Raw genomic sequence first — 13,384 nt, forward strand, 5'->3', positions numbered from 1 at the left:
TGCATATGGACTCCTGAGCAAAGTCAGGAATGAGCTCTAAGCACTGTTTGACATGGCCAAAAAACCGGGGGGCACCCACACAAAAAAAATAATTAATGGGGGCCGGGCGGTGGCGCTGGAGGTAAGGTGCCTGCCTTGCCTGCGCTAGCCTAGGACGGACCGCGGTTCGATCCCCCGGCGTCCCATATGGTCCCCCAAGAAACCAGGAGCAACTTCTGAGCGCATAGCCAGGAGTAACCCCTGAGCGTCACAGGGTGTGGCCCAAAAACCAAAAAAAAAAAAAAAAAAATTAATGGAAATAAAAAGAAGAGGTAGCAACATCATACAGCGAGAACCCACTCTGGACATCAGTTCAAACCTTTAAATGTGAGCCACTGTTGTCCCTCTACCACCCAATCACTAACTGTATATACCAAGTTTTCACAGGCACTGGCCCTGAAGCCTGAACTGAAAGACCCATTTAGGGTGGAAGTGACAGTGGGCAATATCCAGTGCAAACTCCTCTGGCAGGGTCCTGCTGCAACTCACCCCCGTTGTAAATGATGCAGTTATGCAAGATCCACTTGGCGTCTGCCAGGAAGGCTTCTGTGCAGCCATACATTTTCTTTTTAGCGTTCTGGGGAAAAAAACCACGGAGCACAATCACCACCGCGTCTACATAAGCCACAGCCGGTGGCACCTGCATCCACATAATTTTCATTGCAGGCATTCGCCAAATTAATTAATGCTTTTGCTCATTTCCCAGGATGCTATTATTTTTTCAGATCTATAACGCTATGAAAATGTGTTCATTCAATTCATCACACTAACTTGAATTTTCTCATCTGCTGTTATTTCTCATCTGCTTCCTCCAACCAGTCAGAATATTTCACGTTTCTATTGTTATCTGTACAAGCTTCAAGCCCGAGAATCCGTGATCATCACTGCCTTACAGAGAGGGAAACTGAGATCTGGTTAAGAAACTTATCCAAGTTCCAAAGTGACTCATTAAGCAAACTAAGATTCCACCTCTCTCTTCACAATGCCCTCTTTTTTTGAATACCACAAGGACGTGACAATTTTCCAAAGTACACAAGATCTATTATTACTTGGGGCAAAGGAGGGCAAGGTGCTAGCTGTGTGAAGTCACGTCTTCTCCTCATCTATGTGTTTCTCTATCCAGACTGAGGTGGCAGTAGTTTGAAAGCACTGGGATGATGCATATGATCTCAAGTGTTACAAGTATAATTTTCATCATGGTATTTTCCTGTGAACTTTTAAAGACACCTTCAGGAATTAAAGAACTACCCTTATTGATATACTAAACTAGCTTCTAAGATGCCACCTCTTTATTGCCAATCTGGAGGTTTCCCAGACACTTAATTTTCTCTTCTTCCCTCCCGCTGCTCTCATTAGCACCTCGAAAAGCAAAGAGGAAGTAAGATTCGGTATCAATCAAATCACCAATGCTTAGAAGCTGTGACGTTTTAGGATAAAAGCTAGAAATCACTGGCAGAAGTAATGTTTGGAGCTAATCAGTGAGTTTCAGCATTTCAATGCATCCTTGGGAAGAATAAGGAACTTTTCCATCAGAGCAGAAGAAACAACTCAACAAAGAGCAGACAAATTGCATTCAGGACATCCAGGTTTGATTCCTGGCAATGCAGAGAACATAGGCTACCACAAGATGTAGCCCAAAAATAATATGGAAAAAGAAAAATCCTTTTCAATTCCTGCATCAATGGCTAGAATAGAATGTTCTCAAATGTTAAAATACATACTTTACATGTGCCCTGTCTTTTGTCTCTGTCTCTATCTCTATCTGTGTGTGTCTCTCTCACATACACACACACAAACACTCTCTCTCTCTTTCACACACACACACACACACACACACACACACACACACACGCACAAAGGAGGAAAAAGGAGGTCTTCCATCTAAATAAAACATGGAAGAAGGATAATACAGAGAAGTCCTGTAGCTAAAGATAGTGGACAGAAAAGGACACCAAGGCCCTTCATTTATCTCAGCAACTAGGAGGTCCTTTGATAAAGGCCAACCTTTTCCAATGTACAAAGGTCCATGGGATGGAAGATGTATTCTGCGTAGTCAGGATGTTGTTCCAAGGGAACAGGCTTCTGGAATGCATCTGTCTACAAAAGAAAGAAGAGAGACTCACACTGACATAAATCCACCAGTGCTGCCAAAGGCCATGACTACTGTATAGTGCATAACGAAGATATTTCTGATGAAAACCATAATAAAGGCTTCCCCAAAAAAGAGTCTTGAGGAACTCCATATGGCTTCACCTTCTGATTTGCCTGGCCATCAATCTCCAGGGGCCCAGTTGTACTGTCCTTTCATTAGCTGCTTGGTTTTCAACATACATCTAAGTTATAGGTTCCGTCCTCTTTCGTGAAGACTGGTAAGAACACACACCACTGATTACTTAGACCTGAATCTACCCAACTGTAAATGTCGACAATCTGCTGACTGAGAACGAAATGTCTTTCATGCCCAACACACACTCAGTCAAGTTGCCAAGTACCAATAGACATTTTACACATGAAAAGAAAATCTAGAGTGAAATTCTAGTCTTCCTGTGAGAAGCCAAACTATCTTCAACAAAGACACAGTATGCCATCATTTTCATTTCCATAAGTCCTACTTGAGAACCAGCTAAAAATGTAAGGCCTGGTTTGTTGGTTGTGTGGTATTTAATTATCTCTAAAACAAAAATATTTTAATTTAAAACACAGAATTATATTCCAGTCAAGCATCTGAATGAGTTCCCATGGGCAGTCAACTAAGCTCTCTTTTATTTAAAGTTTTATTTTGTTTTGTTTTGTTTGTTTTTGTTTTGGGGCCACACCCAGTATCACTCAGGGTTTACCCCTGGCTATATGCTCAGAAATTGCTCCTAGCAGGCCAAAGGAACAATATGGGATGCCAGGGATTGAACCCAGGTCTGTTCCGGGTTGGCCGTGTGCAAGTCTAATACACTACAGCTGTGCTATCACTCCAGCCCCCTTATTCAGAATTTTTAAAAGTGTAGCTATTATAAGTTTATTATATAAAAAAAAAAAAAAAGGGAATCAACTTTCTATCTTGACTGATTTTGTTTGTTTGTTTTGGTCCCGTTTCCCCCTCTGCCCCCCCTCACCCCCCAGCACTCAGGGTTACTCCTGGCTCTTCGCTCAGAATTAGCTCCTGGCAGGCTAAGGGAACCATATGGAATGAAAGGATTCAAACCAGGGTCTGTCCTGTGTTGGCCACATAAAAGGCAAACGCCTTACAGCTGTGCTATTGATCTGGCCCCTAAATCTATTCTTTTTAAAAAATCATCTTCAACAAATGTAACTGGCTCTATGAAAAGCAGGAAGCAATTCCTTACCACTCAGCATCAAAATGACTATTTTATACAGAGCAACCCTTTTTATTCTCTAACCAAAAACTAAAGCCATATACTTTAGCTTTCTCCAGGCCGAGATTGTGTTAGACAAACTCCCAATTTAGTAACATCCAATTGGCATGCAATGAATCTTTCATCACGATATCAATTTTCAGAGCATAATCTCAAAAGTAAAGCAGGTTGCTTTTTTCTTTTTAAGAAATTAAACCACAATGACTCCTAAAAGCCCTGAGGTTCCCATTTCCAGACACTTTGCCTTAGAAAGCAAATTTTGCAGCTTCACAAAAAACTTGTTCCTAGCACAGATGGTGCCTATCAGAAAAAGGAGCTCATCTTTACATTCCTCTGAAGAATGTCATGATATGTTGACTACTGACATAACGTATATTTTTAGAGACAATATACTTTAGTGCCAACCTCCTAAAAACTGTCACAAAAACCTACCAACCACTATGACTGTGAAATTCTAAGTGGGAAGTTAACTATGTGACGTGGATAGGGCCTCCTTGCTCTTACAGCACTTTCCTTCAGGTGGGCTTGTGATCTGGTTCCACTTCAGAAGCAAAGGCACGAACAAATACAGTCTCGCCCTTTATGGGAATCATGCTGGTTGAGTCTTAATGTTTCATCATCAGACTGTGGTTATAAATAAACTGGGCTGTGCTTGGTTCTCTCACTGAAATGGAATTTTGCTAATTTCCCTGAGAAGGAACATTAAACTCCCCCACCTCCTCTCATAACCCAGAACTTTAAATCCCCGCCAGCTTCCTAGTCCACGTTATCTCTCGATTAGATTCCTCAGAGACACAGAAAGAATTTGCTGTTTGCCATGGTACCTTGGACTTAACAGACAGAAATTTGAATTCTGGCACACCAGAAGGCCCAAAGAGTAAAAAAACAGGTGTCTGAAAAAGCTATGGTTACAAGAAACAAAAATGTTAAGAGCACAAAACGGAGCTGCTCTACCCTGGTCACTAAAGCCAACAGAAACTGGGTTCTTACCCCGGGCTGTTTCATTTTCTGAATGGCAAACTTGAGCAGGTAGGACAGCTGTTCGATGGTGAGCATCGTCATGGCTTTGCTCTGGGTCTCGATGCATTCTGCTACTGTAATCTTCTACAAGTCAAAATCATACATATGGCCAGTTAGGAAAAAGAAAGTTACTAACAATGAACCTATTCCCTTTCCCTCCTGATTTTCCTATGTCCACACATCAAAAATAATTCCCACCAAAGTGGGATTCCCATCTGTTTGACCAACGTGTACTGGGGCTTGATGCTGATAATGATCAGGCCCCCTAAGCCAATGATCCCCTTATTAGGAACTGGTTTTAGCTCATGAAGAAGAGGACATAATCTGAGAAAATCACAGGTGGCAAAGAGATTCAAAAATTCCTCATTGTAATGACCTTGGGTTTCAAAAATGGGATCTGAAAGGAAAGGCCTCTGATGGTTTCAGAATGATCCCTTCACACAATCAATCAGCTGCTTAACTTGATCCTCTTAAGGTTCAGGGCCATCTTTCAGAGACTGACAGGGCATCATTCAATGACATCACTGGAGAAAAGGGCAGTCTTCCCCTTCGAAGGCTGACAGACTAATAATAAAGATGACTTCATTTTCTGTCACGGTGGATATGAATCCTCTGAGCACACTCTGCAAAGCTATGTAAGGAGAATCATCTAGCTGTCTGTCTCCATTGGCAATCATCGTCACTTTCCAAGAGAAATTTTCACCAAAAGACTAGGAGAAATTCCTCAACCAGACCCTGCTGTGTAAACTTGAGTGTCAAGTTCCACATTCTAGAATCTTTATGAAGCAGCAAAAATAGCACATTCTGATAACATCAGGACATATTCTTTAACCATCTGTAGGGAGAACAGAGAAAGAAACTTTGCTCCTAATCTTTTGGATCCGAGTTTCCATTCTTGCCATCTCTGGCTCATCTCAAAAGAACTTCCAGGTGTTGATCAGAAGTGAAAAAGCAAATGAATTCAAGTCACTCAGGAGGTGAAACTGTTTGTAAAGTGGTTGGCCCACAAAGCTCATCATACCGGTGAAAAGCCTTTACTGATGTAACACTAAGAAATTCATTTCCAAGTAAGTCTCCGCGGTCAACTCTGATTATTTCCTGCTAAAGTGTCATTTATCTGTCATTCAATGCTGCTGCCTGGTTCCCAAGAAATATCAGATCAGCACTTCCCAGTCTTCACAGGCAGAAAAGTGACTCTAATCCTTATGTATGAGCCCAAGGAAAAGGCACCAGTGTTCTCTTGATAACAGATGGAAATTTGTATAGCCACAAGTGACAAAGCTTCCACAATAGCCATCATCTGGCCTGGCAGTAAGATGAGAAGAGCTTGGTCCAGAAAAGACTGCCCTGGCTTTACCTATGGGTACTTGCCACCCAAACTGATCCTAAATCCTTATGGCTATAGGCCTGTGGTCTTTCATCATGAATTATATTATTCAAAGCAACAGGATCCTATTTGAGCCACTTTCATTTTGCAGTCTAGTAAGCAATTGGGAAACAGTCAAGATAGAAATAAATGAAGGTTCCAGTTCCCACAGCAGAGTAGGAGGTCAGGTTCTGAATAAAAGGGTCTTTTCCAAATAGAGTATTTCTTCCATCTCTCTTCATCAGAAAACCCAAAATAACCATGGCCATTGTCTGACACTTCTGTAACAAATTTCCATTAAGACATCAATGTTGAGGCTGAAGAGATAGAACTATGGGTAAAGTGCTTGCTTTGCACACCGACAACCTGGGTCCTATCCCCAGCACTACATATAGTATCTCAAGTATCACTAGAAGTGAGCCTGAGCACTGAGCCTTGAGTAAGCTCTGAGCAGTGCCAGTTGTGGCTCCAAAACAATCCAAAATAGACTTCAGTGTTGATCTGATGATTGGTTTCTCCTTCCTTGACTACATACAACAGTGCCACAGACACTGTTGGCCAGTGTTTCTGCCCACTAAAGCTATCCACAAAGCTTCTCCTTTGAGATCTAATACGAGTCTCTCTTTAAATTCACATGGCAGCTATTTTCAGTAAGTTGGCAAACCTCCCCTCCTTCTGGTCTCAGACCTTCACTCGGTCTCCCCAAATCTCAGCCTTATGATGCAAAAACTTCCGCTTGTCCCCTTATCTTCCATTCCTTTCCTATCAAACCTTGCTTCTAACAAACTGTACAGAGACTTCATTTCCATTTTGGCAATTTTCTCCTTTTAAAAAGTGTTCCTCGGCCATGCCCCCTTTTGAATCACCTTGAATCCCCGGTGATTAAGAGATACTCAAGAAATACTTGTAGCATGAAGCATGGGACAGCCATTCCTAAGAAATTACAACCAAAGTATCTTCCAGGCTTGGCCAGGGTCAATGACCCAAAGAAACTGCAGAAACAACAACCAGAAAAGGAAAGACCAGCAGACAGATTGCTCTTTCTTAGAAAAGAGACATGGGTGAAGGTCCTTGTAATAACTGCTGAAACTGTCATTACAGGAAACTCAGAATGGGCTGAGGTTAGTGTCTGATCCAAAGGAAAATGCACGAAGAGTTGCCAACAGTCACCAGTGCCACGATGCCACTGTCTATTACATGACGAGTCAGCGCCGACATCTCCAAAAAAATGAGTGACCATACTGAGTTGGTGCAACTGTATCCGAATTGTTTGAAATTCTCAAAATAAAATGGAAGGAAGAGCAAGGAGAGAAAATGAGGCAGACAATGAATTCATTCAGGGGGAACTAACCTCACACTCAGGACAAAACCAGTCCCCCTCTGGTTCCGAAGTCAGTCTCAGACACTTAGCGTGATAAACCCGGGGACAGAGCTCACAGCAAAGGACTTGTCCTTCCCGGTGACAAACCCAGCAGTAGAAATCATTTCGTCCATCCTGCGGTACAACATCAACAGGGTCTGTGGTGAGTGGCTGCTTCATATAGTAAAACGGACCATGTCTTAGTTCTGACTGGAATGTAGGCAAGAAAGACAGGTTTGGTTTCAAAACAAATGTGCATTCTCAAAAGGAAGTTGAACAAATACATTAATGACAACAAGAGAAAATTACAGCATTTCACACATTCATAACAAAGCCTTCTTAGGGTTAGTCGACTAATTACAGAGATCTGGGGGGTGGTAAGATATGCAAATTCTTTTTCTCTGACTCTAAAATGGCAGAGTTTGAAAAGCTGGTATGGAAGAGTTAGCAGGCAGCTAACGGGGTAGTGCACTGGTTACAATCCAGGCCTTATTTGGATTCAAATGGCAGCCTTTCCAGCTATGGGGCCTTGGGCAAGTCTCAGCTTCTCAGCTTCAATTTTCTCATCTGTAAAAACGGAAGTTAAAACCACCTAATTTCACAGTACAATATCTGAGATTTAAATAGATTTAGCAAGATGCATATATTTAACACCATCGCCACCATTATTAAAATATGGTTAAGGAGCCCAACTTTTGAAAGCCAACAATGATCCCTGGGATACTTGTCAGAAAAGAGTTACTCAAAATATGGTCATGCAGTATTTTTTAAAAATCTACTCCAAAGCATAAAGTATTATGAGGCCACAAGAGGCTTCCCAGGGCCAGAGAGATAATACAGGACATAATGTATTTGCTTTGGATGCAGTCAAAACAGGTTTGATTTGCAGCACCACATACCACCCCCCCCAGCACCACCAAAGTGACCACTGAGCAATTATTCAAGAACAGCTTCTAAAAGCAGTTAAGAGTGGCCCAAAGCCCCGTCCCCAACTTAAAAAAAGCGCTAAAGCCTTAACTCTTGATTAAATTTAGAAACAGTAATGGCAGAAAAATGTGAGATAGAGTCAAGCTTCATCTGATGCTAAAACCTGACAGAAATATGCTCCTAATGATATGTCCTTAAATATTTATCTACCCTTTATGTGTGCCTAATCCAGCAAAATCCCATTCCAAGCACACAGTCACCAGTAGTAATAACTCAACAGAAACTATGAAATTCTGTTTACAAGGGACAGGAAGATGGCACAATAAGCTGGAGCACATGCTTTGCATAAATGAGTCCTGAACTCCGTTCTTAATATCCATTTAGTACAGAGTACTACTGGGAATGATCCTTAGATGCTGAGGCTGAAATAGCCCCAAAGCACCATAGATTATGGTCCAAACCCTAGCCAGTACAAGGGAGGGAGGGAGGGAGGGAGGGAGGGAGGGAGGGAGGGAGGGAGGAAGGAAGGAAGGAAGGAAGGAAGGAAGGAAGGAAGGAAGGAAGGAAGGAAGGAAGGAAGGAAGGAAGGAAGGAAGGAAGGAAGGGAAGGAAGGGAAGGAAGGGAAGGAAGGGAAGGAAGGGAAGGAAGGGAGGGGGGAAGGGAGGGGGGAAGGGAGGGGGGAAGGGAGGGGGGAAGGGAGGGGGGAAGGGAGGGGGGAAGGGAGGAGGGAAGGGAGGAGGGAAGGGAGAGAGGGAGGGAGAGAGGGAGGGAGAGAGGGAGGGAGAGAGGGAGGGAGAGAGGGAGGGAGAGAGGGAGGGAGAGAGGGAGGGAGAGAGGGAGGGAGAGAGGGAGGGAGGGAGGGAGGGAGGGAGGGAGGGAGGGAGAGAGGGAGGGAGAGAGGGAGGGAGAGAGGGAGGGAGAGAGGGAGGGAGGGAGAGAGGGAGGGAGGAAGGAAGGAAGGAAGGAAGGAAGGAAGGAAGGAAGGAAGGAAGGAAGGAAGGAAGGAAGGAAGGAAGGAAGGAAGGAAGGAAGGAAGGAAGGAAGGAAGGAAGGAAGGAAGGAAGGAAGTCATGAACTTCAATAAAATCTGGTAAAAACTGACAATAATCTGGAAACTATGTGACCTTGGGAGAAATGACTTAGCCAACTTTGGGCTTTAATAATTCAGCAAGAGCCAGGATAACAGCTCCCCACAGCTCCTACCATGAATCAACCCAGTCATGCAGCATGACCAACCCCATGTGTGTACATTCCAATTTCCTCCATAAATGGGTGATACATAGGTTAGAGACTACATAGGTGTGGTAGATACTGTAAAAAGGAATCTTTTTCCATTTTATTTTCTAAGTAGTTAATATGATATGCAGATTTTTCTTTGTCTTCTTGTTTTGTTTGGAGGGTCACAACGTCAATACTCAGGTGCTCTTCCTAACTGTACTCAAGAATTACTCCTGGCAGTGCCCCGGAGGTGGGTGAGGAGAGCACCCAACCCATATGTGGTGCCAGGGATCAAACCACATGTGAAAGGCAATCTCCTTATGCAATATACTTACTATCTCTCTAGCCCAATAGGCAGACTTTTGTTTTGTTTTATTCTGCTTGTTTCTGGGTCACACCCAATGGTGCTCAGGGTCTACCCTTGCATCTGTGCTCAAGGGTCATTACTGGCAGCTCAGGGGAACCATCTGGGGTACAAGTGTGTACCTAAAAAGCATATTATGATCCAGCCCTCTCCTATAATATTTTTACATTGCTTCTTTCTTCCTCTTATCTTAATATCTAGCACCCATAGGATGATGGAAAAATGTGTGCAAGAGTGCAAGCAACCCTTATTTCCTGGCTTTTTCGACTTTTGTTTGTGGCCACACCCAGAAGGGGTCACTGTTGGCTCTGCACTCAAAGATCACTCCAGGAAGGACTCAGGGGACATTAGGGGGTGCTGGGGATCAAACAGATTCAGTTGCGTGCAAGGCAAGTGTCTTAACACACGTACTATATATCTAGCCGCCCTCCCCCTTTCTGGTTTTTTGAGGTTTCAGTGTCCTCGAGATGCCTGTTGATATAAAACACTGCTTGATATAAAACCTCCCTGGCCAACCCTAAACTTCCCTATTCTCAATTAAGGAACCTGCCTAGGGCAAATAAGGACCAGAGGGATGTACTGCTCCAGTTTCATTCCCCTATTTCAGTTCAATGTTTCTGAACAGTCTCCTTGACAGTTTCTTGAGAATTACGCTGCTACAGTATTCTTTCTACTTTCTACTTTGACCATACAAATATTTCAATCAGCTGCGTTGTTTGTTTGTTTTTGGGCCACACCTGGCGATGCTCAGGGGTTACTCCTGACTGTCTGTTCAGAAATAGCTCCTGGCAGGCACGGGGGACCATATGGGACACCGGGATTCGAACCAACCACCTTTGGTCCTGGATCAGCTGCTTGCAAGGCAAACGCCACTGTGCTATCTCTCCAGGCCCAATCATCTGCGTTTTATTTATTAAAACCACCAGGGACATTTATTGGGGAAGATACTGTTCATTTTGAAAAGCAACAAAATTAGGTCAAAGTCTTTTCTGATCTCTACTCTGCAATCCCAGAACAAGGACTTCAAAGTAGGCATTCCAGCACTTTCCCTGGTCCCTGTGGGCCACATAAAATGTTGTGAGATGCAGAGGAACCCCCTCTACATATATTCTTTGCAGTTCAAAATAACTTTGCTTAGTGCAGTAAAATGGAGAGAAAAAAATCCTGAAAACCAGGTAGACAACTAGAAACATAACAGAACTCAGGAAAATGCCCCAACTGGAAAGGGCTCTTAACCTTAGCACTACTGACATCAGAGTTTAGAAAACTCTGTGGTGGGACTGTCCTCTATGCCTCAAGAGTCTGAGCACTGGGTCTCAATCAATGGCACCTGGTGACTTCACAAAAGTGGGAAAACCCCAAACTTTCCCACTAATGTCCCTAGAGGGGGAGGCAATAATCACCCCAGAGAATGATTCAAGTAAAAAGGTCTGCTATCAGCAGAGAACAAGTTTCCTAGGGTGTGGATGGGCAACTTAGGGGGGAAATTCCTACAGAGAACCTAGCCTTGGTGTTACCCAGCAAAGTGAGAAGGTGCCTTCCAGGAGGCTTATGGGACCTTCAAAGACTTTTAGGAAGCCAGACTTCCTTTTATTGGGTTCCTAACGGGATAGGAAGAATAGTACAATGTCAATAACATTAGAAGAACAGAACAGGTGCCTCATCAGCCACTTAGGAACTTAAGACAGTTCCTTCTGTCTTAAGAAAAGCAGAGCTGGGGCCGGCGAGGTGGCGCTAGAGGTAAGGTGTCTGTCTTGCAAGCGCTAGCCAAGGAAAGGACCACGGTTCGATCCCCCAGCGTCCCATATGGACCCCCAAGCCGGGGCAATTTCTGAGCGCGTAGCCAGGAGTAACCCCTGAGCATCAAAAGGGTGTGGCCTGAAAAAAAAAAAAAAGAAAAGCAGAGCTATAGAATATTACAGAAGTTTCTTTTCTCTCCCTCTCTCTCTCTCTCCCTCTCCCTCTCCTCCCCACCCCTCCCTCCCCACCCACCTTTTCCTGAAGCAGCAGAGAATTAGGTGCTAGATATCTTTTCAATCATGTGTCTGCAGATTCTAGGTGTTTTCCTACTCGATAAACATCATCTGATAACTACTATGGAACAGTTTACACAGGAAAGCAAGTCATTTCAGGTAAAAGGAGCTATGACTTTATGATTGTGATCCTGCACACAAGGTGTGTTACCAACCTGCTAGGAAGGCAAACAGGTTGCAAGCTGAGTTGTTACAGGATAATTGCATGTTACAAGAGCAAATGTTCACATTTCCCTGCCTTTTCCACAGTTTGACCTAACAGGAAAATAGACTGGCATATGCATTTGCTGCCAGGAAACTTGGCAGACCCCAGGAGCCAGCAAACTGTTTCTATATCAGGGTCTATAAAGATAGCAACAGTTGAAACATTGAAGGCCATGCGGTTGCTAATGCAGCAATTCAATTCCTGTGAAGGTAGAGCAATAGCCACACAGACACAGACAATACATTAATGAATGCAGCCGTGTATCAATAAAACTTTATTATTGACAAACACAGGTCCTGAGTTGCATCTATCTCACAAAGCTATTATTTAACACTGTGATTCCCAGAGAGGAGGGAGAGGAAGAGAGAGAAAGGGAAGAGAGATGGGGGAAGAGAGAGTGAAAGAGTGAGACAGAGAGAAAGTGAGAAAGAGTGAGAGGTGGGGAAAGGGAACTGCAAGGAAATTAGGGCATGCTCCATTTCCTCCAGGGCATTCACATACAGGAAGAAGCTGACCCATGTTTGGGGCTTCTGTTCTCTGCATTCGCTTAAAAGAAAGGGTTCAGGCCCGGAGAGATAACACAGCGGCCTTTGCCTTGCAAGCAGCCGATCCAGGACCTAAGGTGGTTGGTTCGAATCCCGGTGTCCTATAATGTCCCTGTGCCTGCCAGGAGCTATTTCTGAGCAGACAGCCAGGAGTAACCCCTGAGCACCGCTGGGTGTGACCCAAAAACCAAAAACCAAAAAAAAAAAAAAAAGAAAGGGATCTCAAATGTTTCTGCTCAGGCCGGAGAGATAGCATGGAGATAAGGCATTTGCCTTTCATGCAGAAGGATGGTGGTTCAAATCCGGCATCCCATATGGTCCCCCATGCCTGCAGGGGCAATTTCTGAGCATAGAGCCAGGAGTGCTGCCAGGTGTGACCCAAAAAACAAACAAACAAAAGTCTCTGCTCTAAGAACTGTTTGGCCCTGGGATATGGCACTCACATTCAGCCTGGCCACTGATAGCAGGTGTGGGGCTCATGCCCATCTTAAAGGGCAGTCAATGCAGGAGCGATAGCATGGAGGTAGGGCATTTGCCTTGCATGCAGAAAGATGGTGGTTCGAATCCCGGCATCCTGTATGGTCCCCCCGAGTCTACCAGGAGCTGGGTATAGAGCCTGAGCATAGAGCCAGTAGTAGTAACCCCTGAGCGCAGCTGGGTGAGACCCAAAAGAAAAAAAGGGGGGAGGGGCACAAAGCTGTCACTCAGCTCCTGGTCAAGGGTGCTGGGTGTGTTCCCATGCAGCCTTGCCTAAGCCCATGGAGGTTTCTACTGTTCCCTCAGCTGTCATATCTGTGCAAAGACTGTCCTTGTCCAACAGAGAACTTCTATGTAAGGCCAGCAAGAGCCCACACAGCCAGCTCTAGCTGGCCTGTCCATCATCTGTACTCTGGGGGTATTTTCTCTACCAATTTTCTGATCAAAGCTATAATTAAAGC

At 44.1% G+C, this 13,384-nt stretch overlaps 1 protein-coding gene across 3 annotated transcripts in view; it reads right to left on the minus strand.

The window, feature by feature from the left end:
* Positions 1-13,384, minus strand: part of ZMYND8 (zinc finger MYND-type containing 8) — a 123,770-nt gene that overhangs the window by 63,249 nt on the left and 47,137 nt on the right. For 2 of the 3 annotated variants that reach the window (XM_049780508.1, XM_049780510.1), the window contains 4 exons: positions 7,145-7,363; positions 4,398-4,511; positions 2,044-2,136; positions 529-616 (listed from right to left, as the gene is read on the minus strand). In XM_049780508.1, the coding sequence (XP_049636465.1) occupies positions 529-616; positions 2,044-2,136; positions 4,398-4,511; positions 7,145-7,363 (514 nt within the window). The remainder of the gene's footprint in view (positions 1-528; positions 617-2,043; positions 2,137-4,397; positions 4,512-7,144; positions 7,364-13,384) is intronic. The other variant, XM_049780509.1, reaches the window with a different exon arrangement.

Source organism: Suncus etruscus, chromosome 9 (assembly GCF_024139225.1).
Source record: "Suncus etruscus isolate mSunEtr1 chromosome 9, mSunEtr1.pri.cur, whole genome shotgun sequence".
In the NCBI taxonomy this organism is placed as follows: domain Eukaryota; kingdom Metazoa; phylum Chordata; class Mammalia; order Eulipotyphla; family Soricidae; genus Suncus; species Suncus etruscus.